Source organism: Colletotrichum higginsianum, chromosome 10 (assembly GCF_001672515.1).
Source record: "Colletotrichum higginsianum IMI 349063 chromosome 10, whole genome shotgun sequence".
Classification (NCBI taxonomy): domain Eukaryota; kingdom Fungi; phylum Ascomycota; class Sordariomycetes; order Glomerellales; family Glomerellaceae; genus Colletotrichum; species Colletotrichum higginsianum.
The window spans coordinates 1,599,645-1,626,416 of record NC_030962.1 but is presented as its reverse complement, the minus strand read 5'-3'; the positions used below and the strand labels follow the sequence as shown (position 1 = coordinate 1,626,416).

At 56.0% G+C, this 26,772-nt stretch overlaps 7 protein-coding genes across 7 annotated transcripts; 3 read left to right on the top strand and 4 right to left on the bottom strand.

The window, feature by feature from the left end:
• Positions 1–3,821: 3,821 nt before the first annotated feature.
• On the bottom strand, positions 3,822–5,319 carry CH63R_13984 (Molybdenum cofactor synthesis domain-containing protein; the record flags this gene model as incomplete). Its single annotated transcript, XM_018308958.1, has 6 exons — positions 3,822–3,939; positions 4,034–4,250; positions 4,334–4,626; positions 4,764–4,858; positions 4,914–5,028; positions 5,093–5,319. 6 exons carry the CDS (start codon positions 5,317–5,319, stop codon positions 3,822–3,824), a joined length of 1,065 nt encoding a protein of 354 aa, XP_018151276.1.
• Positions 5,320–6,668: 1,349 nt separating this feature from the next.
• On the top strand, positions 6,669–7,391 carry CH63R_13983 (GMF family protein; the record flags this gene model as incomplete). Its single annotated transcript, XM_018308957.1, has 3 exons — positions 6,669–6,852; positions 6,983–7,116; positions 7,203–7,391. The coding sequence occupies 3 exons, from the start codon at positions 6,669–6,671 to the stop codon at positions 7,389–7,391; spliced, it is 507 nt and encodes a 168-aa protein (XP_018151275.1).
• Positions 7,392–7,710: 319 nt separating this feature from the next.
• Positions 7,711–8,742, bottom strand: CH63R_13982 (Cytosolic Fe-S cluster assembly factor NBP35; the record flags this gene model as incomplete). Its single annotated transcript, XM_018308956.1, has 1 exon — positions 7,711–8,742. One exon carries the CDS (start codon positions 8,740–8,742, stop codon positions 7,711–7,713), a length of 1,032 nt encoding a protein of 343 aa, XP_018151274.1.
• A 1,214-nt stretch (positions 8,743–9,956) lies between these two features.
• On the top strand, positions 9,957–11,120 carry CH63R_13981 (Deoxyhypusine hydroxylase; the record flags this gene model as incomplete). The annotated part of the gene is made up of 2 exons (XM_018308955.1): positions 9,957–10,474; positions 10,610–11,120. 2 exons carry the CDS (start codon positions 9,957–9,959, stop codon positions 11,118–11,120), a joined length of 1,029 nt encoding a protein of 342 aa, XP_018151273.1.
• A 101-nt stretch (positions 11,121–11,221) lies between these two features.
• CH63R_13980 (DNA-directed RNA polymerase subunit) lies at positions 11,222–11,718 on the bottom strand (the record flags this gene model as incomplete). The annotated part of the gene is made up of 3 exons (XM_018308954.1): positions 11,222–11,240; positions 11,305–11,539; positions 11,604–11,718. 3 exons carry the CDS (start codon positions 11,716–11,718, stop codon positions 11,222–11,224), a joined length of 369 nt encoding a protein of 122 aa, XP_018151272.1.
• Positions 11,719–12,397: 679 nt separating this feature from the next.
• On the top strand, positions 12,398–18,136 carry CH63R_13979 (AT hook domain-containing protein; the record flags this gene model as incomplete). The annotated part of the gene is made up of 3 exons (XM_018308953.1): positions 12,398–12,551; positions 12,606–12,795; positions 12,856–18,136. 3 exons carry the CDS (start codon positions 12,398–12,400, stop codon positions 18,134–18,136), a joined length of 5,625 nt encoding a protein of 1,874 aa, XP_018151271.1.
• Positions 18,137–19,514: 1,378 nt separating this feature from the next.
• On the bottom strand, positions 19,515–23,204 carry CH63R_13978 (uncharacterized protein; the record flags this gene model as incomplete). The annotated part of the gene is made up of 1 exon (XM_018308952.1): positions 19,515–23,204. The coding sequence occupies one exon, from the start codon at positions 23,202–23,204 to the stop codon at positions 19,515–19,517; it is 3,690 nt and encodes a 1,229-aa protein (XP_018151270.1).
• Positions 23,205–26,772: the final 3,568 nt, after the last annotated feature.

Sequence of the window (26,772 nt, the reverse complement as noted above, 5' to 3'; positions counted from 1 at the left end):
AGTATCATGTCAACTTCAAGGAACCGACGGCAACATTTGGCGCCTTGGCCCCTGTACATGGCACCTAGCACGCGGTCCCAGAGATGTTACATCGCCTCCATCTGCTACAGATACACCATTCGTGGTACAAATCAATCTATCTGTTCACCGCGGCGGTGTTTCTTACAGGTCATACTAGCTTGAGATGACCTTTTCTGTGTTCTGACATTCACGTGGACCATCTATTCTCATCCTCAACCGATCCTTGTGCCAACTGGTGGCGCTGATGCCAGCCACATACTCTCTCTCCCACTCGCTCACTCACTCAACCCACATACATTGTCTTCCTCGATTTGCGCCCAGAACCTTGACAGCTGCAATTGCAACACTTCATACCACTCGCTCCCTATTTATCCATCGCACACGGCATCCGGTAGAGACAATGTGTCTGCGCGTTGTCAGCGTGTGACAGCAGCCAATATGCAAGGGCGGAGGCATTGGAACGCACAATGTCATATCCGTCCTCCCGCTTGTGGACACACGACGTCGTCTGAAATTCCCTCCCGTGCTGAAGATAGCTGCGGACTGAGATACGGTACAGAGTACAGATTACTGCCGGCGGATATGTCGAGCACCATGTTACATCACGGTGACTATCAGCAGTCACGTCAAGTGCATGGCTACCACAAGTCACGAGTGCCAGGATCCGGATGCGGCCATCCAGGCTCTCTTCTAGTCAGCCATGGATATGCATGGCCGCCCCGTTGTGCTGTAGCACACGCACATCATCGGACACCGCATGCAGCCAACACGATCCGAGGATGTCAGTCATTCTGCGACTATGGTGCGATCCACAGCCGCATCCCCAAACAAGAACGGAAGCCCATTGACACGGACTGGTGGTTTCATCATGAAAGGACTATATCGATTCTTTTCAAGTTTCCAATACGGTGACCCTTTTTCTTGTTCTTTTTCTTTCCCTTCGAGCACGACGGATGGGAAGACATGTTGATAGGCAGCGCTCGACGGAGCCAATCAACACAAAAATGAGCAAACTGCAGCATAGCACTGGGCAGCAGTTGAGTATAGCGCACATCGGCACACAGTACGACGAGCAACTCCACCAAGACGCGCGTGGAAGAGGGGCGCTTCAGCAGTCACGACCCATGCATTCGGTCGCTCTCTAGCTGACTGGGGGGTCAACTGTAGCCAACACTGCTTTGAGCCCCTCAACTTTCCCGTTTCAACGACGAGGCTAGGGGGGCTACTGCACCCCAGGGCCTCAAAGTTGCCGGGTACCTTCTGTCATTATGATAGAATGGGCCGAGCGTGCGTCTGCCCGGACGATGCTGAAGCTCCCAAATGGCATGGAAACTTCCATCTGGTCAATGGTTTCGCCGCACCACAGCCTCAAAATTCCAGACCGAAACGAAGCTTCCCCTAACCTCTATTCCTCTCACATATGATATCAGCCGACCTGGTCTAAGTAGTCCTGACATCTGAACCTTTGCCGGCTATACATCAGCCATCCATTGACGCCTTGACGGAACTGCTACTCTAGTCAGACACCCCGCTAGCAACGCTTCGTCAGCCGTCAGATCTTCCGCTAGTTCTCATCATGATGTGCACAGAGGAACGGAAACCATCTATCTGCAGTCCATACAGCACATTCGAGACAGAGAGGCTCTTCTTGGTCATTAGCGGCCGTCGTAGAAGGAGCTTTAATTCGTTCGCTGCGGAGCCCGTAGGCTAAAGCGCTGGCACCGACCGATTGCAATTCCTCCTCAGCGAGCGAGCTGGCAAGGCCCGGCCGGTAACACAGCGCGGATCATCTTCCCGAAACAAATCACTATCAATCGTGTCGATCCCTCATTGTCTTGCGCTCAGGTCGCTTCCTTTCGTTACCTCCGCAACTTCCAGTATGGATACTATACTTTGGTGTGGAGGTGTCCAGGTGACAGGGGCATTCTCAGGCCATGCCTCTCTCCCGCCTTGTCTGCTAATGATTCTTGGGGGTTGCTGCACGACATGGAAATGATGTAAGTCAAATTGATGATTGTCCAGGGCCAACTTATCGCCAAGGGTCCCGGAGAACTTGGAAGGACAAAGGATCTCTGGAACTCGCCTACCGCATGACACCCGCTTCACTTCACACTTGACTTCCCTTATGCGTTCGTCCATAACCACAGTGCCACAGTCACAACCACAATCACAGTCAACGATACAAGTATGTCAAGTACGTGAATGGCTAACAGGGCATGCCCCCCCGCGAGGAGCTACGAAGTATACCTTGGCGGGGTTCGTGCTTATAGAAGCCGTTACTACTGGGCCTGAATCGTGGAGTACGTACGACTGGACCGCCAGAACAGTCAGAACAGTCAAAGCATTCAGGACATCGAATGGATTTTCCAGGATTGCCCTTCTGAGCCCTAACAAGACCAACTGGTGGCGATAGCGACGGCGGTTCCACGTGCGTCCTTTCGCCCGCTCCAGACCCCAATCGCATTGATTGGCAGCAACAGTCTGGGGCTGAACCGTGATTGACCTCGGCCGGACCACGTCGACTCAGTAGACGTGACCGAACCCGAGAGGCGCTGAGGAAGTATCTCCAAGCCTTTGCCCGGTGGCACAGTGCGGCATGGCTGGGGGGAGGGGAAGAAGCTCCCGGCAGGTTCGATGTCGACAATGCGATGACTGGGTTGTATCAGTCGGGGACATGCTTTTATGGGGTATGAACTGACCTTTCCGAACGTCGTCTTATTTGGCTGACTCGCTACAGCACATCGGACATGGCCTGGCTAGTGTAGACGATTCTGGCTCCTTGCAAAGTACTTTGCTTACAGTGGTTTCGTCTCGTCGATAAGGATCCGCGAGCAGTAGCCCCATCGTGCCGTCACGCGACCCAAATACAGCCAAACATTGAGGAGTATCGCGCACTGGCGTCCACGATAACACCGAGCTCCAATCCACACTCATCTCCCAGCGAAACGAAGCCAGTCTCCAACGGGTAGGTAGCCTGACGGCTGGCAATGGCATATCTCGCTCGCCCAAGCCATTCTCGTACAACTAACTATCCGTACTGCAATGGAACCTCGTCTTTCTAGAAGCCCTGGAAGATCATTTCCATCCCCCCCTGGGGCACTGGCTTGCAGCAACGCAATCTGCAGCCGGTGCGTAGTGGCGGCCGAGGGCGTCGACGCGTCCAGGGTACTGAGCTCGTGGGCTCGTGGGTGGCCTGTGGTGCCATCGCCTTTGACAGGGGTTTCGCGACGATCCTCTCGATGTTGGATGGAGGCAACTGGCGATGCAGCACTGCACCTCGAGTTGAATTAAGGGATCAACGGCCTGCGACGCCATTTCGGTCTGTGCGAGAGTTGTCCCTTTTCCCGCACCATCAGCAAGAGATCGGCGTTCGATTCCACCTCCGTCTATCCGTATGCCTCCACCACGTGGGCTGAAATTGGTCGTGGCGAGGGCCCATCTGTGGCCTTTGCGCGTCTTCCCGGTTCCGCCGCCTGTTCCTTTTCAGGGTTGATCCGGGCGACGCAGGGTCGACATTGAGTGCACGAGACAACGGGCGGATGACCTGTTGGAGCCATCGAAAGACTCGACTCTTCCGGATAGAAGAAGAAGAAGATGATGATGATGATGATGGTGACTCGATGCCACTCTTTCTAGATCGGCAAGGAGCACGTTACATCGCCCCGGATTCGAGATGAGAGGATTACACCCAGGAACACCCCGCAGGCGAGGGATTGTGATGGGTACAGCGGCGCCACTTTCGTCGGAATCGTGCGGGTTTGCTATCTGATTTGAGTTTGACTCTGTTGCTGGAACCTCAACTACTCGATGCCCTTTCCCGCTTTGGCTGTGGTATCATCCTCGCCCTCCGCATATACGCGCTTGCCCTGAACACCTTCCACGACCTCGTCCACGATGCTCTCGATGAAGGCCTGGTCCCTACAGCCAGGGAGTCAGCAGCGGTCCTTGTTCGAGAACCCGCCAAGTCAGATTCGAAAGGGGGGGGGGGATGGTGTTTGTCGTCGCCACTTACCGTCCAACCAGCGTGACCGTGCCGTTTTGTTCCCACCGGGGGTAGCTGCCGACCTTGACGCCCTTGGGCTCCACCTTGGCCGCGAGTTGGGTCAGGTATCCGGCGACGGCACTCTCCGGGAGCGGCGTGGAGATGAGCACACGGCAGAGGCCCTTGCCCTCCGGGTCGGTGAGCCGGGGCACGATGCTCGGCTTCAGGCCGTCCAGGAGCTTCTCGACTATCCCGAGGGTGTCAGTCAACCGCCCCAGTGAGAAGTGGGGGAAGGGGGGTGCGCAAACAAAGGGAGAAAGAGGGGCTCACAGAGGCGCGGGACGCCGGGCAAGATGTGGATGTTGCCGTTGACGACGTTGACGGGGACCCAGAGATCCTCGTGGGGGAAGAGGAACTGCTTGCTGGGGTCTCGCTTCTCGTCGGTGGGGAGGATGACCATCCGCAGCTTCGCCTGCAGAGCCGGGGAGTCGACGTCCCAGTCGAAGTGCGGCTGGTTCGGGTGCGGCTTCGAGAGCCTCTTCATGCGCTCGAAGGCGTCTTGGTTGAGGACGAGGGGCAGGTCAAAAGCCTTGGCTATTGACTGGTAGGTGATGTCGTCGTGCCTGTCGACATATCAGCCATGGTCTATTATCCTTGGGTAAGGGGCGGTTCTGGTCCAAGGCCTTACGTTGGTCCGATTCCTCCGCTGCGACATTGCTGTTAGCTCCGGCCACGACGCACCGGGGCTGGAACGACAAACCTGGTAACGACAAAGTCGTAGCGGTCGCTCATGCGCCTGACGGCCTCGACGATTTCGCTCTCATCGTCCTCGATGACCTCGACTCTCTTCAAGTTCTGACCGCGACTCAGCACACCTTCGCAGGCTTCGGCATGCCATTGGAGAACTTACAATACCCAAGGAGAAGCACCACTTGGCCATGTACGCCGAGTTGGTCTGAGGTAATTGGTCAACATATGCACGCCCACGGCATCTATCATGTACACTGCCAAAGGCAGACATATGGCTTCACTCACATCAACGGTCTGTGAACAAGCCACGCGGTTAGTCCTCGTCCTTCACTCAGCCACACAATTGGACGGAACGCCACGGCGCAGGGACTCACCTTCCCACCGAGCACCTCATCGCCGATAATCAGACATGCCGCCGTGTGGATGGTGCGGGTGTTGCGCTCGTCGGCTGAGACCATGATTCTGGCGCGGGCGAGGCCGGAGAGAGGAAAGGCGGGCTTGACGGCTTGGGTGAGTGTCTGGGCCGAGGGGATGTGGCGGGACAGCTGGGTGAGGCGGGCGAACATGAAGCCTTTCGCGGTGTGCGTGTATGTGTATGTGTGTATCGGCCGTGTGCCTCGCTCTCTATGCTGTACGAGTCTTTAGGGGGGCGTCGTGTACCTCGGCTGCTCGACCTTTGCTCACACAAGAATCGATGATGTCATACGCTGGAGGGACAATCGAAACCGTCGAAACAATCGGCGGAAAGCAGATCACGACACGGAAGGTTTCGGCGGGATAGGATTGGAAGGTCTACCTATTACAGACCAGAGGGAGTTCGCACGAATCAAGTCACGGGACGGAGCGGATACGGCAAGGGGAGAGGGGGGGAGGAGGAGAGGAGTCTAGGAGGTGCGGAGGTGAAGCTCGGAGCTCTGTCACATCGCCTCTGCTGGCTCCGACTCCGGCTCGGCGACGGCCAATCATGGAACAGTCACGTGGTCTGGCTGTGGGAACGCTTTTGATGTGTGGTACATAGCAAGTCCTTATTCAGTCCTCCGTCCTGGCATCATTCCCTTTTACAAAAAAGCAAGGGAACAACGATCCTGCTCTCGATCCTCATGTATCACATGCTTAAGTGAGTGGCTGTTTTGTCCTGCTGGTCTAGGACCCGGGAGGCTAGCCATGGTCGGGCTGCTGGGTCCCTTGGGCGAGCTTTGAGGAATTCGAGTGCTCAACGGAATGGGTGATTGGATCAAACTCTACCCATGACTCGGGCTCAACTTTGCCTCTGATGTTTGGTTGCCAAACTGAGTAGTGAAGAGTAGAAGCGGCGAACAAATAGAACAATCTGCAGAATCATAACAAATGAATAATTGCCCGTTGTCACTCGCCATCTTTCCTCATCCCACTCCCATGCTCTCTTCAGCGGTACCATAAGAGGGAGATCCATGGGACTTGTCTAGAGACAATTGACCAAGGAGGGGATTCGACAGTACATTGTCAAAGATTTCAGAGGCAGAGACGGCAGCTGTATCAGATCCAACGGTCGTCGGAACTGTGGCTTACACGGGGGGGCCGAACACCGCAAAGCTGACCGGGGGACCGAAGCTTACGGCGTGGTGTTGGCGGGTGTGAGGTCACCGAGTGGGGCAACTCTGGCCGCCCGTTGAATGGCGGGGGCTTCGCTTCGATGCGCTGAGAGAGAGGAGCAGAGGGAGCGGGGGAGGGGTAGTGCAGCCCGACCGGGCTTCAGACTTGACTGACTTCGTTAGCCTGACGTTCTTGGTGCTGCGACAAGGGAGCAACCGAAGCAAGACACGAGAGAAAGAGAGAGCCTGAAATTCGTTCCGTCTGTTCGTTTTGTCGTCTCTCCCTCGCTGGACCCCGTTGCATACTGCACAACCTCTTTCTCTGACCAGCCGCAGTCAAAGCCATGGTGCGTCCTCGCTTCTTCGTCCTCCCCTCCGCCGCACCCTCCCCCATCCGTCCGAATCATCATGGGCTGACTTTTCAGGCTTCCGAATCGCGACTCTACACCTTCTCCCAGGAGACCAAGGACCACCTGCGCAAGTTCCGCCTCGGGACCTCGCGGTCCAACGAGCCCCAAGCCGTCATCTGTACGTCCGTTTCCCTCGGCCCGTCCTCGTTGCCATCTTGTGCGCACGCGCGCGCGCACACACACACACACAAACCATGCGATCCACTGATAGCTGACGTTGTTGATGCGCCTTCCCCCCCATCCTATAGACTACATCGATAAGAACACGCACGAGATCCGCCAAGACGACGACAAGGTCGTGTACAAGTCCCTCGACGAGATCAGCGATGACCTGCCAGACCACAGCCCGCGCTTCGTGCTGCTGAGCTACCCGCTTACACTGGTACGTCCTGCCGAAGAAGAAGAATAAAAAACAACCCCGAGAGTTAGTAGGTAATAGTAGCCAGCTGACCAAGAGGTCTCTGACAGCCCTCCGGCCGCCTGTCGGTGCCCTACGTCCTGATTTACTACCTCCCCATCACCTGCAATAACGAGATACGGATGTTGTACGCCGGCGCCAAGGAGCTGATGCGGAATACGAGCGAGGTCGGTCGCGTGATCGACATCCAGGACGCCGAGGACCTGGAGGAGATACCGCAGAAGTTGGGCTCTGCGTGAGGGAGACGGGGCTGACAGCATGTACCGAGCATGCACAGACACATACATACATACATACATACATACAGAGATCAATGTAGGCACAGTCGAGAGGGGGGCCACAGGTTGGTCGCCCGTGAAAAAGAAACGGGACGTCGGCTCGCGGCGATCCCGTACATAATATAAATGCTTCTCAACTGTGGAACGAAGCCATGCCGAGTGGAAGGGGATATCATTTTTGGTTTCCTTATTTTGCGAAAGACGTCAACTCGTTAAAAAGGAAGGGAAATAAAAGCAGAGGAGTGGCGTGCCTCTCACACAACCTCTCCACCCCCCATATCTACTCGGGCAGGACGTCCTTCTCGTTCAGCCCTATCTCTTTGCTTACGTTCCTCACAACCTCCTTGAACGCCAGACACGCGGGACTATCCGGGAAACTGTCGAAGAAGCTCTCGCCGTAGTCGCACGCCATGCCGATGCGCGGATCCAGCGGCACGCTGCCCAGGAACGGCACCCCCATCTCCTCGGCCAGCGCCCGGCCGCCGCCCGTCGTCGCCCGGAAGATCTCGCTCTGGTTCGTGCACTTGGGGCACACGAAGCCGGCCATGTTCTCGGCGAGCCCCAGCACGCGGATGCCGGCCTTGCGGCAAAAGTCAATCTCCTTGCGGACGTCGAGCAGCGAGACCTCCTGAGGCGTCGTGACGACGACGGCGCCGTCGATGCCGCTGTCTCGGAGGAAGGTGTTGACGCTGAGGTGCTCGTCGCTGGTGCCGGGGGGCGTGTCGACGAGGAGGAAGTCGAGGGGGCCCCACTCGACGTCCTTGAGGAACTGCTTGATGAGGCCGTTCTTCTTGGCGCCGCGCCAGATGACGGCGGCGTCGCGGTCGGGGAGCATGAACTGGATCGACATGACGCCGAGGTTGTCGAGGACCCAGACGGGGGACCAGCCGGCGCCCGAGACGTGGACCGTCTCGGACTCGACGCCCAGCATCTTGGGGATCGAGGGCCCGCAGATGTCCGTGTCCATGACGCCGACGGTGCTGTCCGGGTTCGTCGCGAAGGCGTGTGCGAGGAGCGTCGTGAAGGTCGACTTACCAACGCCGCCCTTCCCCGAGAGCACGAGGATCTTGTGCGCGACGGAGGCGAGGCGCGACGCGATGATGGGGATGTCCGGGTCCGGACCCTTGGTCGCCGTCGCGGCGCAGATCTCCTTGTTTGGGCAGCCGGCGCAAGAGTCGGCCGTGCCCGCCGCCGCGGATTCCGGGCCGGGGCAGTGTTCCGGTTCTGGCGCGACGAGGGAGGGTTTCTGTTTCAGCGGGTTGGCGAGGACGTCCTGGACCGAGTCCGGGTCTTCTTCTAAAGAGGGTGCCATCTTGGGGGCTTTCTTTCCTTGACTTTTTGTTGTAGAAAAAAAAAGAAAAAAAAAAGAATTTAATGAGAAGAACGGTGGTAGAGGTGAAAAGAATGTCGATGGGGGATAAGTTCCCTCCAGGTGTATGAAGGTCTTAAAAGAGTGAAAGGAATGGATGTTATGAGTTGCCTCGCGGTGAGGTTCCAGGTCCGGGACCGGCGTTGAACTTGAGGCGGCGCAGCTGAGGTGAAGTTGATTGATAAGCCGGATGGAAGAGTCCGTTCTGTTGCAAATGTCATAAAATGTGGCTCTCAAGTCCTTCGTGTGCGATACGGTGACACTGACAGGTAGGTCAGACTTTAGAATATGTGTTTTCGAGTTCAAAGCTGGATATTATGCATCATCTAGATGTTATTTGTAGAGCAACTGAGGCAAGTAGGTAGGTGAATGGGATGGTGGTTGACCAAACGAGACGCTGTGAGTGGTGGCGAAACAGCCTTGAAGCGGTTCCGCGGAGGTGGTGGCCCCACTCAACAGAGCAAGAGTCATTCATCAACGCCTGGTGCAACTTGACTAAACACCAATCTGCCACCACCGACTTACATACAGAGTCTTGTCCGCTCAGACAAAGACATCTATCTATAACCTGGCAGGGAAGAAGAAAAAAAAAAAAAGAAACGGAGAGTTTGATCAGAGCATGCTCTGAAGGGCCATGAGGCAAAAGTCAAGGTCCATCCAGGATTCGAACCTGGGCCTACGGAAATTCCAATATCAGAATCCGACGTCCTAACCAACTAGACTAATAGACCAGTGGATCTATTGATTTATGATATCCGTTGCTGTTGACTGACCTATACTGTCAATAGAAACGGAACGGAGAGCCCAACTCGTCGCCATTCTCACACAGTACAGGGCTACCCACCTAACTACAAGGTACCTCACAGTGAGGGGCAGATCTTATCGGAACCCAAACCACCCCGCTGTTGCCCCTCGCAAAATTTCTACAGTTTCTTTATCAGATCCGAACTCAGACGACCCTTCGGAGGTAAGTCTTTTTGGCCCATCCCACCCTCGCAGACCATCGGCCCACGCCCTTTCTGCTCCGTCGCACTTGAGTCACTTCAACTTCATTCCTTGGCAACCCATTTGGATTTTTCTTCCTCTGCCTCTCTTTTGCGCATAGAACGATACCCCCATTCCATAGGCGCAATAGCAAGCCCAGCACCAAAGAAAAAATGTCACCCTCTGCAGACCTCCCCGAGACGCGCGAGACGCTCGAGGCCATCGCCGCCGCCGACCAGACAAAGACCATCTCCGAGCTGCGCAAGACGGTCACCTCCGAGACTACCCCGCTGCCCCTTCGCTTCCGCGCCCTCTTCTCCCTCAAGCACGTCGCCTGCAACAACAAGGGCCCCGACAGCGACGCCGCCATCGAGGCCATCGCCGCCGGCTTCGCCTCCCCTTCGGCCCTGCTCAAGCACGAGCTCGCCTACTGCCTCGGCCAGACCGCCAACCTCGTTGCCGTCCCCTACCTGCGTGATGTCCTTTGCGACCTGAAGGAGGACCCTATGTGCCGCCACGAGGCCGCCGAGGCCCTGGGCGCCCTGGGCGATGCTAGCCAGCTCGACATCCTGAGGGAATATAGAGACCGCGAGGGCGAGGACGTCTGCATCACCGAGACGTGCGAGATCGCCATCGACCGAATCGAGTGGGAGAACTCGGAGCAGAGGAAGCTGGAGAAGCTGCGCAAGAGGTAAGAGTCTCCCGTTGTCGGCACATGCACCGCTCTAGCGGTAGCCACGCTTTTGAAAGGAGACGGAAGGAAAAAGAAAAGGAGGTATCGTCATTCTTAAGCTAACGCCTATGTCCTCTTTCTCTTGTTCCGCAGCGACTTCACCTCCGTAGACCCCGCGCCTCCGATGGAGGAGTCCCAACGCTCTGTCGAAGAGCTCGAGAAGACCCTCATGGACGCCAAGCTGCCTCTCTTCCAGCGTTACCGCGCCATGTTCGCCCTGCGCGACCTCGCGTCGCCGCCCGACCTGCCGACTGCCGTTCCCGCCGTGCTCGCCCTCGCCAGGGGCTTGGCTGACCCGTCCGCCCTGTTCCGCCACGAGATCGCCTTCGTCTTCGGCCAACTGTCGCACCCGGCGTCGATCCCTGCGCTGACCGAGGCGCTTAGCAACACCGAAGAGGCGAGCATGGTGCGCCACGAGGCCGCCGAGGCGCTGGGAAGCCTGGGCGACGAGGAGGGCGTTGAGGAGACCCTCCTGAAGTTCCTGCACGACAAGGAAAAGGTCGTGCGCGAGAGCGTCATCGTGGCCTTAGACATGGCCGAGTTCGAGTCCAGCGGCCAGACCGAGTATGCGTTGATTCCCGACGCCGCCAAGGCGGCTGCTTGAGCATGGAGGCGATCTAGATCTTTGTGGAGGTTGGTTTCGGCAGGTAAATAATGGGTGGGATTAGGTGCTTCAAAAGCGACGGGTAAAAAGTTTAGTGTATTTCAGTTGTTATGAGACCATCTGGAAAACAGTCAGTCAGCATTGTGGCTAGCACTTTCGGAAAAAAGAAAGGGAATCGGCATACTTGAAGCCACAATCGCAGGTGAAGAAAATGGTGCTGCCTTCGTCGGCGCTGCGGAGCTGCACGGCAGTGAAGCGGACCTCTTCTCTTCCGCACTTGGGGCACGTCTCTCTGATCGTGGCCTCCGTGTTCACGTTGGCCCTGTCGACGGCTTGGACATTGGACTGCAGCTTCTGTCGCAACTGGGACGGGAAATCGGAGGGCTTCGTCTGGGTGACGATCGTCTTGGAGCCGGTATCTGACGCCAATATCTCGTCAGTTCGGGGTGCGCGCTACGAATACGCCGGCAGCGGTGAACCTACCCTTGTTGTCGGCGCCGCAGCAATCGCAGGTGAGGATGTTCTTCTCCGTGCCCATGGACGCGGGAAGCAAGTTGCCGCAGTCGTGACAGAAGACAAGCGTTCCAATAGCGGACATGATTGCAAACAGGTGGCGGTGATGGGATGCGGTGTCTGTTGTAATGCCGGCCGAGTAGGTAGTATTTGTGGTGATCAAACGGAGTATCGCGGCAGCAAATACCGACAAAATATTTCTGCCGGGGGGAGATTTTCGGCACCAGCAATCAGCACTTCCTTATCGATTGTGGCATATCGAGGGAAGTACTCTGTACACAGACCCCTGGAAAGAATTACCTAAGCGATCTGTAGATTCCATGGGGTACAGGGTACATATTCAAACAGACAGGCAGGAACGGAACAACCGGCCACTTTCTACCAAAGGTACCTAGAGTGCCTACCGCCTAAAGCTACTGCACGGACCTCGCGACGGACAAGGGTCCTTCCACGCGAGGCTGTCGCAACCTTCCCACTTTCCCATCCCATCACGACGACGTACGCCGGATCGCATCTCGACATTGTTTCTTTTCAGTTGCGCCTGTTCGATTCCGGACCATGCGACCGGCTTCTTCTTTATCACTTCCATCTTAGTTCTTCTTCTCTTCCACCTGACTTGGCCCGACGGCGCTGGTTTCTTTGCTTGCGCGCTTCCAACGTCCGAACGCCCTCCCGACCAGCTTTCGCACAGCGCCTCGATCCTTCACTCGGCTCTCGAAGTAACATGTCTTGAGGCTCGGCCTAGGTCTGAGGACACAGAAAAAATGGTCAACAGCCAAGGGACCTTCCAGAATGGTCCGCCGAACGGCGGCTATATGCAGCCGCAAGTTGCGGACCAGCGTCCCATGGCGCGGCCGTTTACACTCCCTGAGGCGTTACCTTACTCTCCCCAGACCTCCGTCATTCCGTTTACTCCAGGTAGGTGGAATCTTCACTCAAAATCCCTTGAATCTACTTGGTAACATCTATAAGACCTCATCCCCGAACCGACTCTCGGCTCCGGCTCGCTTGCTTCGAGCATCTCACATATGTTCAATAGCCAGGAATACGACAGTCTCAACAAGGAATCCACCGGACAGAACCAGAACCACGGGTTGAAGCACCTCAAGTACGCCGTTGACCATGTTCTACACGATCTGAAGCCCAACCAACGGACATATTTGTAAGTCGAGCGATCTGAAGCCTGGTCCTGCCTCAGTTTCTGATACCGTGTCCCATGCAGCAAATTCAAGACCGTCCCCAAGCCGAACACCAACATTCCGTCGAGTTCTGTTGGCTCTCCACAGAGCCTCAGCGCCGGTCTTTCGCCAGTGGCCAAGATGGTGTTTGATAGGGCACCAACATTCATCAAACCGCTCACTGGTACATCTGGCCCTTCCTCAGTCAACGGACAAGTTGCCCACCAGCCGCCTCAGCCTCCGTCGACACCCAAAAGTGCGCCACCGCCACTCAAGCAATCCTCGGCGAGTGCAGAAGCCCATCGAGGAAGCAACTTCCGTTTCGAGGTTGCAATCCCTTCCAAAAAACTCGATCCCAAAGCCTACGTGGATGTCCCCGACCAAGCCGTCCCGCTGCCGGCGACCGTCAATCCCTCCGATGTGACTCGGGTCCCCACACCAATCCAAGTTGACCTGAAGCAGGAGACGCCCCCCCCTCTGCCTCAACATCAATCTGAACCTCTGGCGCAATCTGATACCACACAGCCCAGTTCTGCTGGACTCACGTCTATGCCGCCTCCCAAATCTCAAACGCCGGGAGGATCTGATGTCCAAAAGACGTCCTTCGCCATTGAGTTGCCGCGTGCTCCGGGTTTCAATAAGGACGAATATCTCGAGATGGCGGTACCCGAATCCCCCGATGAGCCTCTAGGACTGTCTATGCGCAGACAGGACGGCGCCTACCAAAGCCGACAGGATGATATTAGCACAAACCTCAACCAACGTCAGCGGGCCGAAACAGCACTGCAGGACCTCGAACGGTTAATCAAGGCCGTTTTCGATTCCATTAGAAATGTGCTCGGGAACGAACTTGGCCACGAGCAGGTCGCCACTTTGAACAGCGATAACGAGGCTATCTTGACAGGGTCAACACAGCAGAAGCTACAGACAGCTATCGCCAAGGCGATCGATCTGGGAAGCTACGATCAAGCACCCATCGAGGACCTTCAGTACATCCAGAAACTGAGCGAAACGGGGCTGACGCATACCCTCAACCTTGACTTCAGAATCGAGGAGTCTTGGGGCGAGCCGGATGTCACGAGCTGGTTGAGTCAACTGCCGGACATTGAGATGGGTCTCAAGACAGCTCGTACGTGCCTTCGCATAATGTGTGGCGGCAGAGAGGAGAAGCAGATCTACTCGGAGGAGATCATCCAGAAGTCGACCGATGTTTTCAAGGGTGTTGTTGAGGGCATCGTCATTCCCGTCGTTGAGATGAGAGGCAGTGGCTCATCGTCTGCCCTCTTCAAACTGTTGCAGCCTCACAAAAAGGCGATCGGCCCGGTCCTTACGAACTGCCAGAAGCTGTTCGCGCTCCTCGCCAAACTCGTCACAAGTATTGAGCTCTCAGACACCGCTCTTGGCACTCTGGAATTTGCTGCATCGAGCCTCCTCTTCGTGGACAACGCATACCTGGAGAAAGACTCTGTTGTCGGAGTACAGAGATTCGATGGCATCCGCCTTACTGCAATGGAGATGCTCTGCCAAATCTTCCTCGCAAAGCCTGAGCAACGTCGCGGCATCTTTGACGACATTTTGACTTCACTGGAAAAGCTCCCCGTCGGAAAGCAGAGCGCGCGCCAGTTCCGCTTGTCAAACGGCGGGAGCATTCAGCCAGTGTCGGCGCTCATTATGCGTCTTGTGCAAGCTAGCTCCGGCAAGGTCGACGAGAAGGGCACGCGCAGTCGATTGGCGATGATGGCGGGCGACGATGCCGACGGGGACGAGGAAATGCCCCAGCCTGGCAAACAAGCCGTGGCTGCAACAATCAAGTCGGAGGAAGCGGGTGCCTCGCAATACCAGCTCGCCCTGGAAGAACTGAAGGCTGTAGCCCTGCCCTTGACAGAAGCCTCAACCCACAACGCCAACTACGTTGTTAACTTCATGGTCAATCGTGCTCTCAAGTCTACCAAGTCCGGCGATACACCCTACCGCAACCTGCTCGACCTGTTCGTCGAAGACTTCACGGAATGTCTTGACTCTCCCGACTGGCCGTCCGCCGAGCTCATCCTGCGGCAAATGACCTTCTATATGATGAAACTCTGGGAGGGAGACAGAACCGCGGCACCTGCCAAGAACATGGCCCTAGAACTTCTCGGTGTCATGAGCGCTGCGGTCTCCAAACTGCGGTCACATGTCCGCAAGATCACCTACTCGATGGAGGGCAGCGATTCTAATGAACTTTCTCGCTACCTCTCGGACTTGGCTACCTCCGCTTTGGAGCAAAAGACCCGAATCGAGCACGATGTTTCGTGGTCTGGGCCGTATCGAACGGCACTGGAGCATCTGCAACGGCGTTCTGGCGAAGATCCTCACTTGCAGGGCGCAATTTCGTTTCTGATTGCAGACTGGGCTCATAGAATATTTTCTGGATACGACGCCATGCAGGAAACCCACGACTCTCTTGACCAGGAGTTTGGACGTCTGGCCTTCCGGCTTCGAATGATGATCGAGGACCGTCGGTGGCTCTCCAACGAATACACTTTCAAAGACGTCACCAGCAATCACGCAAAGCTGGCCCACTCAATCATCCTCCTGCGCTCACCGTTCTGCGAGCACTTCCAGACTATGCTCAACGTCCTCCTCAATGCCATGGCTAGTGACCAGGCGACCGTCCGCAGCAAGAGTCTCAAGAGCATCAACCAGCTTCTGGAGACGGATCCCGCCATCTTGGACGGTGACTCTGTGGTTGTCCGTCTCATCATTACCTGCTCGAGTGATTCTTCGCCGCAAGTGCGTGACTCTGCCATTGGTTTGATGGGAAAGTGCATTGGATTGCGCCCGAGACTTGAGGACAAGATGGCGGAGAGGATCATTGAAAGATTTATCGACTCTGGCATCGGCGTGCGCAAGAGGGCGATGAAGCTGGCTCGAGACATTTATCTGCGCAACCAGAGTCGGGAGATCCGCAGCGCCATCGCAAACGGCTTACTGCATCGGGTGCAAGACCCGGACGAAGGTGTGCGGGAACTGGCTCGCCAGATGATTGAAGAGGTCTGGTTTGCTCCGTTCTATCAAGTCGATGATACAGCGGCCTTCAAAACATCCTTGACCGACCACGTCGCGCTCATGATTCAGACGGTTAAGTCCGGAAATGTGGGCGCTGTCCTCGACAAAGTGCTCCAGTCCATCCTGGGAGGACAGAATAAGGCTCACAACGGGCCTTTCGGCGTTAGCATGAAGCTGGTTGAGAAAATGTTCGAGCTCATCGACAACCTGGACTCGGACGACCCTGCGATTCCTTCCGGACGAGATGCACTGCAAGTTCTGCAGATTTTTGCCAAGGCCGACCCGAAGCTCTTCACCTTTGAGGAGATCAGACTCCTCAAGCCTCACCTTGGTAGCATCAGTGGCGCTGATGATCTGGCTGTCTTCAAAGCCGTCACCGTCATTTACCGCCAGGTTTTGCCGCAGCTCTCGAACAAGTACGCTGATTTCCTTCGCGAAGTAAGAGAGCAGCTGCAAAACTCGGTTGGCAGGCTCAGCAAGAACCTACTGGACGATGTTGTGGCCTGTCTGTGGATCATCGCCGATCTATTAGATAATCGCGACAAGCTGGCATATTTGGGCGCATCCAGCTTACGCGGAGTTGCCAGCATGCGAAATACGCAAATGGATGCCACCAAGCTCATGAAGTTTGCCAGATATTCGACGATTGTCGGAATGGTTGGTAAGCACTGCGATCTCGATTCCGAGATTGACGTTTTCAAGAAGATCTTCCCCAAGTACTCCGGCACATCGGTTGCAAAGCTCATGGTTGACAATCTGTCGCCTTGGGCCGATGCATCGCAGCTCATGGAGGCTCGCAAGCATGCGCTTGATGCCATCGGCCTCATATGCCAGGCCCATCCCCGAAACTACGTCTCGCCGAATGTCTACACCAAGTTCCAGCAAGTATTCGAGGCTAGAGTTCCAGCACTGGAGAGCACCATCCTCCGGTCGTTTAAGGAATTCCTCGTGACAGAAGAGAAGCGGTCGGAGGCTGCCACAGCCGCCGCCGTCGCTGGCCCCGAGGGAGACAAGAAGCGCGAGTTGACTGTCATGGGTGGAACCAACTACGACGACGTGGCGAGCGCGACCACCCAGCGTTTCCTCAAAGAGATCACTCGGATCGCCTTATCATCGCAGGATGAGCATGCCTTCCTTGCTGTTGAGGTTCTTGGCAGCATCAACCGCCAGGGCCTCGTCCATCCCAAAGAAACAGGTGTGACCCTGATCACCCTGGAGACTTCATCGATGACCAAGATTTCTGAGGTCGCTTTCATGGAGCATCGAGCGCTGCATGAGAAACACGAAACCGTTATTGAGCGAGAATACGTCAGGGCCATCCAAGCCGCATACGAATATCAGCGGGACATTGTCAAAGACACTCGCGGCGCAACCACAAACCCTTTCCAGTCGAAACTTCATCTTTTGATGGAGGTGCTCAAGGTGAGCAAGTCCAAGAACCGACAGAAGTTCCTTGAGAAACTGGTTTTCCAGGTCGACTTCGACTCTGCCAAGCTCGACGTTTCCGCAGCCTTTCCCCCGCATGTCGAATACGCACGGTTCATGATTGAGAACCTGGCTTACTTCGAATATGTGACGGTCGGAGAGGTTTTGGTTACGGTCCATGCAATGGAAAAGCTGTTTTCGACAACCGGATCCAGCATGGCGCATGTGATCGAGTCCGACATATTCAACGTCCGCATGGACATGGACAAACCAGATGATCTGCAGGGTGATGGACAGCCGACGCAACCCCAGCTGACCATCCCTCCCAAGAGGCTTCGCCAGCTCACGTCTGGATCCATCATACTTCTTTGCCTCTGGGAAGCCAGGACCTATCTTCGGCGCCTCTACGGCTTGGGAAGCAAGCGCGAGACAAAGACAAAGCTGGCGGCGAAAGACCTGAGCAAGGCTCCGACCAAGGTCCAAGGTGTGACAGGAGACAAGTTTTGGGAGGAGGTCAACTCGCACATGAATGGGCTGAAGTCGCAAGAGGCTACTTTGGAGAAGTGCAAAACATTCGTGGAGTTGATGAACGTCGACAAAGAGTTCAAGGTGGCTGAAGAAGAGGACCTGGACGGCGAAGATGCCGGTACGCCCAGCGAGGGCGAGGACGACGGCCCCACAGCCGACGGCAGAGGTCGGAAGAGGAAAGCTGGCTCATTGCCCGGAAACCGCAAGAAGCGCGCCCGCTCCTCATCTCGACCGAGACCCCGCGGCCGACCACGCAAGAATCCAAATCCGGCCGAGGTCGAGGACGATGCGGATGGCGACTTTGATGACATGGATTTTGTCTGAGCGCTCAGACGCTACATCAGCAAGCTTTCTTTTCTTACACATTTTCCGATTTGACAACGGACGCGATTGCACTGGCGACTTTAGAAACGAGGGCAGCAAAGAGTGCGCATACATATCCTTCTGCACTCGGCCAGTCTGCCTTTCCCAATGTACATGTGCACCACCACAATCGTCATCATTGCGCCGCAGACATACATGGCATCGCTGGTACAATGGTTTGCATCAAGAACAGGACGAGAGATGGAGATCGAGAAATGTTGCACCTGGCCGTGCTTGGCGTTCCTGCACACCACACATGATTTAAGAGTTTTTTCTTCTTCACTTTTCTCGCCAGGCAGAGGCGAGGATTCGAAACCAAAAAAAGGGGCGTTCTGTGTTCACGAGCGGGGAATGAGAAGGCGTGGGTGGTTTTGTGGCCAAAGATGTGCCCCCTTTCATGAAACGATGGGATTGTTTCGTCTTCAATCATCATCGTCATTTTTGTGCTTTTTGGAATGATACCTACTTCCCCCGCCACCGCCTAGCTAGGCTGTGAGGGGCCGCAAGTTAACTCGAGATATGCAGTCAATACCAAGACGATAGAATATGGCAGCTGTGTGTGCTTAGGGAGTGAGTGATGTGAGTGAAGCTATCATTAATATGGGGTGTTGCTTTGGTCAGGGCGGCCCTTACCCGGTTCTCCCACCGTCGAGAGCCACACCATCCGGATAGCCGGCCACCTGGGTAGGTAATCATCATGTCACTTTGCGCAGTCCCTTTAAGAATACTCGACGCGGCCGAGAACCAGAGCGGGTTCCTCTTACGTCGGGACCCTTAACCGTTCCTAACGATGGCAAGCAATCACGGCAGCACTGGAAGTACGAAGCATCGTAGCTCGAGTGCTATCTCATCACATAATATCAGTAAGCTCTCCATATGTCATCAACCAAGTCATGCCAGGAAAAGACCTTTCCCTATTATTTCGTATACGCTCCTAGCTAGAAATGGACCGACAGCCCCTCGACATGACACCTCTTCATCCCCGTTTCCCTCTCAAAGGGTAGCCATGCGTGACAAAACCCATCCGTCTAAGACCCATGCCCTCCCAAAACGCCAACGGAGACCCCATGTTGTGTGTATGGGCCGTCTCTTACGCCGTTGATATTAACCGCAGGCTAATACGCTCTTTCAACAAGCCAAAATGCCTTTCCTCTACTTTGGGGTATCTCAATTCGGTTTATCTGTCTGTCTTTGAACCAAGGAAAATGTTTCGTTTTTGGTGGTGATACATGGACCAGCAGGTCTATGGCCCCTGTTGCATGTCATTACATCGTAAAGCCAACGCGAAGCGCAGCTAGTATGGATGGCCATAGACTGCTTTTCTGTAGTTGTTGCGGGCTTATATCTGTTCGCTAGAATCGACAGCATCCAGCCATACTCGGACTGCCTCTCGCAAAGTGCTCTCGCGGTCTCGGTCTAGCGCTTGGAGGGTGGCGTCAGGCGTGTCATGGTCCCTCTCCTCGATAACGTCACGAATGATCTCGTCCAGAGCCGACAAGACCACTGTCTTACATTGGTCTCGTGGAACCTCTTGTAACGCCACAGGGATGCGGGTTGTGTGATGCGAGTCAACCGACACCGATGCCTCACTATTGCTACGGTCTCGCCTCTTGCTCGTCGACCGGGATGAGTTTGAAGAACTTTGCTTGCTCACTTCGTTACTCTGTGCAATCACTCTTTCCACAGCTTCAATGAGGACCTCGTCAAGACTCGCGATGGGCTCCTCGACGAACTCATCATCCAGCTGCGTTTCGTAAGGGAGAATTGAAGGGGTCATCGGAGCAGCACTGTAAGCGCTTGAGCCCGCGGAGCCGAGGGGGGCCGACCTGTCCGTGAACGGCCTGGGTCGGATGAGTCTACGGTAGCGGATTCGCTTAATGGTGTGCGTTGTCGTGTCCGCGATTAGAGCACTGCTGACATCAACCCAGCGGTCGGCGGGCTGCTCGGTGGAGTAAAATGGCTGCGTGATAAACGGGGTCGGCTCGGCTCTCATGGACTTTTTGATGTCTTCCATGAGGGTGTCTTGAGGGGAGACGGCCTGTAGGATGAAATCTTGATGGTACTGTTGGAGAAACCCGGCAACGTTCATCGGGGAGTCGCCGTCGATCGTGACGCGGGAAAACTGTTCGAACCCTTCCAACCCACTGCCGATACCAGGTGTGGACAGGTAACCGCTGCTCGACGGCGAGCTGACTGCGGTTTCGAAAGACGTGATGTAGTCAGGGAAGGGGATGTCGACGTCAATGACCCCATCCTCCGCGTTGATCGACGTTTTGACGGGCGATCGGAAGTCGCCGCTGGGATCGGGAACCCGCTCAGGGAAAGCGACTCTCTCAATCGGGTCATCAATGACCTGGTCATCGAAACCGCGAGGGGTCGTAGGACCGTTGCCATTGCCCACCGTGCCGTGGTTGCGATCATCTGTTCGATGATAACCCTCGGTCCTGACTTCTCTGACCATCTCCGCCAGCTTGTCCCGACGCCCCCCCGGCGTCGCTTTGGTCGGTGAGGTTGGGTTGCTACCGTAGGGGTGGCTTGGGGTGGTGAGGCCAGTCGAGTCTCTCCTCTTGCCGTTCCAGAGGGTGCTAATGACGCTGCCCCAACGCGAGCTCGACACACGGGAGTCTGTGCTGGCGGAGCTCATGTGTCCCGAGCTTTCGCCTCGTTTCAGTGTTCTCTTGAGGTCGTCGGCGGCGACGCTGCCACTGCTGCCGGGTCGAAGACTTCGTCGGTTCTCGAATCTTTGGGCAGTTGTGAAGTGCGGGATGGTGGTCTCGGGGGTGATTGTCGTGGTTGTTGCCGCACTGCTCTTTCGGCTGACTTGATCGTTGCCTGGGATGGGCAAATTCGACCGTATGGAGGCAGCATCCGAAACGCGTCTCTCGTGATGGCTCTCCATGCTTAAGTGGGCGAGCTGAGGGGGCACGGCGGATATACGGTTGCTTTGGCTGACTGTGCGTGAATGGGATACGCGCCTGTGGCCCGGACGTCTATTGATCTTACGCCGCAGTGATTCTTCGCGGAGGATCGGAATGATTAGCGAAGGAGGCGACTGGGAAAAGGCCCCAAAGGACGTGGAGGTGCTCGGCCTATGGGTCTTGACTGATGAAAGATGCTGGTGCGATGGCAGAAATGCGGAAAGGAGGAAGATGAGACGCCGTGCAAGCATCTTGTCTGAAGCGATGATAATAGTTCGTGCTGGCAAGGAGAGATCGTCTTCGCCCTTTGCCTTTTGTTGTTGATAGTGCTTTCGGCGATACCACGCCGGGCTCATAGCGTTCAGCCAGTCGGTGTGCGTCGCAAGAAACCCAGTCAGGAGATTGAAGAAGAAGAAGCCGTGCTCCTTCTCGCCGGCCTTCCTGGCCATCCATCTCGCTTCGTCTCTCCAGATGCCCCATCTGCCCTGTGCCGTGATGACCCTTTGGGCACGAAGACCAGTGACGACGCGGATCCTGGCGGAGTTGGCCTCTTGTACGATGTTGTCGTCGTTCTGAAGGCAGTGAGGCTGCAGCGCTATGACTTTGGCATTGGTCTTGGGAGGCTTGACGAAATGCGGCTCCTCGTGTCTCCTACCGCCGATGGATGGACCTCTGCCGGCATACGAAGACGCCGAAGGAGGGTAGGGATCCGGGGAAGTGATGTCGGCTTGCTTGAGCAGAACGCCAAGCGTGGTAGCGACTACCCCTTGAAGATGTGTCAACGTTCGCATGATGATATCCCAGTGCTGCGTAACGGTGTCCATCCTGTCGTCGACATCGGTCGAGCAAGAGGATTCCATTGAGTCGATGGGGAACCCGGATCCAGACATGGTCCATCCTGAGCGGCGGGCCGAGTTAACGGAAGATGGGAACGACTCTTGGTCCGTGTAGGAGCTGGCGCCGCGGAAATTGGACCTAATGGTGGAAGGAGGGGCCATAGGACCCGAGGTGGGCGGCAGCTGCACAACCAGCACAACTGCGTACATGGGAGTGCGCTTCTGTTTGGGCTGCAGCTTCTTCTTCTTTGGAGCGTTTGCGTCGTCGGCGGACTGTGGAAAGGGAAAACCTGTGTTGTGGTCCGAGAAACGGCTCAAGGGAGTATCACTTTGTGTGTCGTCGTCGCTGGGGAGCAAGACGGGAAACAGCCGAGTGATGAGAATCTTCCTCCTCTCTGGCGGACTACGCGTGTTTGGCGCAGACGAGGTGAAAGACGGTGGTGGTTGCATGGGCGAGACACTGTCCGATGTGTAAGACTGTGCCAGTCGGCTGGATCGCATGCTGGACCGGCCAATAGAGCCGCGGCCATCGCCTAGGTAGGAGCCTCCATATTCCGGGCGGTTTTCAGTCGGAACAATGTGGACTTTTGTTGAAGTGCCCTTGTAGGCCATCAGCTCCGAGTTCCCAAAGACGGAGCCGGCAAAAGCGTGAATCTCGTCATTGTACTCTCTCCGTGCGCGTTGTAAGTCAGTCTCAGCCTGAGATTGAGCCCGCCCCTGCATCGAAGCCCTGCGGTCAAAAGCACCCTGGCGGGGTTGAGGACTGTCCGGTTGAATAACCAGAGGGCGGGATGTCTGGTTCAGGCTGCTCTTTCTAGGGGAAGTTGGGACTCTGTGAGAGTCTTGTACGGTGCCAAATCCTGTTGCGGTTCGCTCTCCGGGGGTGGCAGTGGAGGGCGGCTTTGGCGGCGCAGGATGGCTGTCGAAGAGAAGCTGGGCGGGAAGGGAAGCTACGGCGTCCTGCATGATGAGAAGACGAACATGGCGGGTGTCGAGGTCGATGTCGCCGTCGTAGTCAAAGGCACTTGCTATGGACGCCAGAGGAAGAGCGGAAGCCATAGACAAGGGGAAGACTTGGCCGTTCCGATGCTGGTATAAGGCTTCGGCGTCGGGAAATAGAAGGTTGCGGGTGTGAATATCCTCCTGCATAGACTCGAGGGACTGGGGCGCGTCTCTTAAGGCGGCATTATTGTTGATGTTGCTGGAGTGGGGTTGCGAGGGACCAGGTACACTTGTAGCACTCCCGGTGCCCAGGTTGAAGAGCTTCCCCAGCATCGTGAAAGAGATGAGGGGGAAAATAGGCAGTCAGTGGTTGAGAGGCTGGTTGACTCTCGTGTCGTTTAGAAACTGGGGAGGAGAGCCATTTTCTCAGCAGGGCAGGCAGCTGTGACGGATCAGATGGAACATGATTGCTTCTGACAGAAATTCCATGTGATTGAGGGTGTGCGGCGTGAGAGACCGTGATGGTGCAGGGTAAGGCTCAGTTGTCGCAGGTCGGCATATGGTGGCTAGAAACGGGCTGAGACCAACAGAGTTGAGGGGTGCACGGGGAGTTGGAGAGGGCTAGCCGGGGGCCGAAGCTTAAAATCGATGAGGCGACGGCGGGAGAGGTCGAAAGTTGGGCAGATGAGAGGCCGGTCAAGCGTTGCAGTAGGTGGGCAGCCAGATACGACAGTCTGCAAACTGAGGCACGCGCGCAAGGAGAAGCAGAGGGCCCAGGTGCAGGCTCCGAAGGGGATTGCGGGGATGAGGGCGGTTTAAGGTCACAAGAGTGAACCTTGGTGTCGACGTCAAATGCGAGGGAGCGAGCGCGTCAGGCAGGCGGCGATGGAAGTCTCGAGGAATGCTGGGACGAGGGAGGAGTGTGGTGGTGTCGACGCAAGGACTTTCTTCTGTCGGAATCGGTCGATCGGAAAAGGGTGAATGATGACGAGAGGGATGAGGAGTACGAGGAGAGATAGAGAGTAATAGAGAGAGAGAGGGAGACGGGTTGAATGTGACGCAGTCAAAGGGAACCAGATGGCCGGGACAAAGGCGGCGAATGGCAGTGGTGGACCAAAATGAGCCGGGGGCGGTTGGTTCGGTTCGGTTCGGTGGGAAGCTTCGGTATTTGGAGGCAGTGGTGCCAACTGCGGGTGGTCGAGTCGAGCCGGAGTGCGTGCGTCTCTTGTCTATCTCTCTCTCTGCTCGGCACTGGGTAATAGCGCGGGGATCGTTGGAGAGAGTGTGAAGGAGGGGGAGAGTTGAGTGGCAGTTCGGACGCGGGATAGACGGGGGAGGAGGGTGATAATATTTGGACCGTGGACGGGGCGAATTCGGGGAGTTGGGTTGCGCAGGGGAGGCGGGAAGTGGTCGGAAGCTGGTATGAAGTAATGTAATGAATGGGTTGTGGTAATAATAATATTTTGGAGGTTTGGGAGCGTCGGAGGTAGGCGGGATGGGATGGGATGTTGAGGTGTGTCGGTTCGGTGGGTGGTAAACGTCGGAGCTGAGGAGGGCGAATTAGGTCGGCGGGGATTCGTCCACGTCGAGGACGGGAGGACCTGGTCAACAGGCAGAAGAAACGAAGGGGTGGTAAGGGTGGCGGCGGGAGGGGTGGTGTGCTAAGGGGATCCTCGTCTGCTGTCACTGTCGGTTAAAAGCAGCCCGCGTCTGCGTCGTCCATGATGCGCCGCGCGTGGGCGAGGGCGTGTGCGAGTCTGTGTTTGTTTGTGTGTTTGTGCCTGTGTCTGTTGACGGCGAGTGAAGGATGTGTTGGTGAAAGGAAGGCGAGTGAGGAAGAGGAGGAGGGAGAGGAGTAGGACTCGAAGAGGAAAGCCCGGTAGTGGGAATGATGGGGCGATGGTAGCGGCAGAGGCAGGATAGACGGCAGGACAGCGACAAGACGGCGACGGCGACAGCGAGAGAGAAAGAGAGAGAGCGCGAGAGGCAGAAGTGCCGCAATCGTCGGTGGGCCGGTGTTAGTGGGCTATAGCTGGTGGGGCACGTATTATCTCTTGGCTCTTGGGGTCTTGAATGGATCAGTCAGTCCGAGTCCAGTGGATCGGGATCTGGACCTGACAAAGGCATGGAAGTTATAGCAACCTTACAGCGTCTTCCTCCATCTTCTACTCCAAAAGGGTACGTACCTATCGGCTCCGTTCCGCCCCTCCCCTCTGGCGCCGTCCGTCGCTTTGTTTTCTCTCTCTCTCTTGCTTGCTATCACCCACATGATATTACCCCGCCTGACTGAATCCGAGTGTCGCATCCAACAACCAAGTCTATCTGTCTCCGACACTTCCTTTCTTCTGTCAGTCAGCCAGGACTTGGTCAGCAGCAGCGGTAGATGCAGCGGCAACAACAGGCGGTAACGGGAAACGGGTAACGGCGCGGCAACGGCAGCGGCAGCCACCTCATCTCGCATCTCCCATCACCCGACCTCAGAGTGCCTCTCTCTCTACCCCCTTTCTCCCTCTCCCTCTTTCTTTCTATGCGCCTATCTGCGATCTCCGTATGTTAGTTATTCTTACATGGCGGACGTCTTCTCCTTGCAGGTCGTTGCAGTTGCAGCCAGGGTACAGAGTACGGCGCGGTGTATTGCCCCCCGAGAATCGACATGGGTACGGTGTCGTGGCATGCATGGTAGCAGCCTTACAGAGGACATTCCAATGATCCCACAGGTCACTCGCAAAATGCGGTGAACGGACCCCCCGGCTCTCTGCCTTTCTGCCTTGCCCGATCCGTCCAATGCTTTGTACGTACCTTGGTCAAGTGTGGGCTACCTACCTACATTACCTACAGGTAGGGAAAGTGCCTAGGTACCTCACTTTGGCTCTCGAGTCTTCCTCCCTACCTATTTACCCATGAACGGATTCCGCCCCACTAGATTTGGGCAGCGAGCGACTTTGAGAAGGGGATATCATTCGAACAGCAGAAAATTTCCTTTTCTTTTCGACAAAGGAAATAAAATCGGTAAAAAAAAAAAAAAAAAGTAAAATAATATGAAAAAGGGACGGGGAGAGAGAGGAGAGGGGAGGGGGAAACGCAGCGTCCTTGTGCGCCGGGGTGGCCCCGGAAGAGCCAGTCAATTAGGTAGGTAGTTATTAATGAACACTGCATACCCTCATTCCTTATTCATCGGTACATACCTAGCTCGCCCGTGACCAGAAGACCCTGGATTTTGGGGCGAACTGGTGTCATTCCACTGCTCCAAACCGTTCAGGTCAACAACAAGGCGATGGCCCCGAATAGCATCTTCTCTCTGGCTTGCAATCCCTGGCCCGTCACTTCCTCGCCACTTTATCCTGAGCTCCACGCCGTCCAAATTTCTTCCCCAAACCAGATATACCCTCCCCCTTTCCATAGGACATCGTCCGCCGGCGACAAATCAGCCTCGCATTGGGCCTTGTTCGCCTGTCTTTGTCGCGTTCTCGTCCTCGTCCGCTGTCATTTGTTCGTCTTGGCTGGACCATTTCTTTTCCCCCTGGCTGGCCATTCAACTCGAGGCTCCCTCGTCACGGGACACGACCAAGAAGGCGTTTCCATTCTGGACCGTCTTACAGCATGTCAGCTCCCGACTGTATCTGTGCTTGCGGCCGCCCCGTTTCGTCACTCGGCGAGTCGTCAGCTCACTGTCTCATTGTCGGAGCCGACCCGACGGACCTACAAAATCTCCTGCGCTCACGTCTCTATAGGCCGCCGGCCATCGGTCGCTTGCTGTCAGTGCCCAGGCATACCCCTGCGGTCACTGACAGGTGTTCCCCGAATTACATCAATCGCTTGTGCTAAAAGGGGGGGTTCCCCGTTGCCAGCTAATGGGCCTTCGTCTCTATGCTCCAGCTACCAGTGGCTCCAGCGTGCTGCT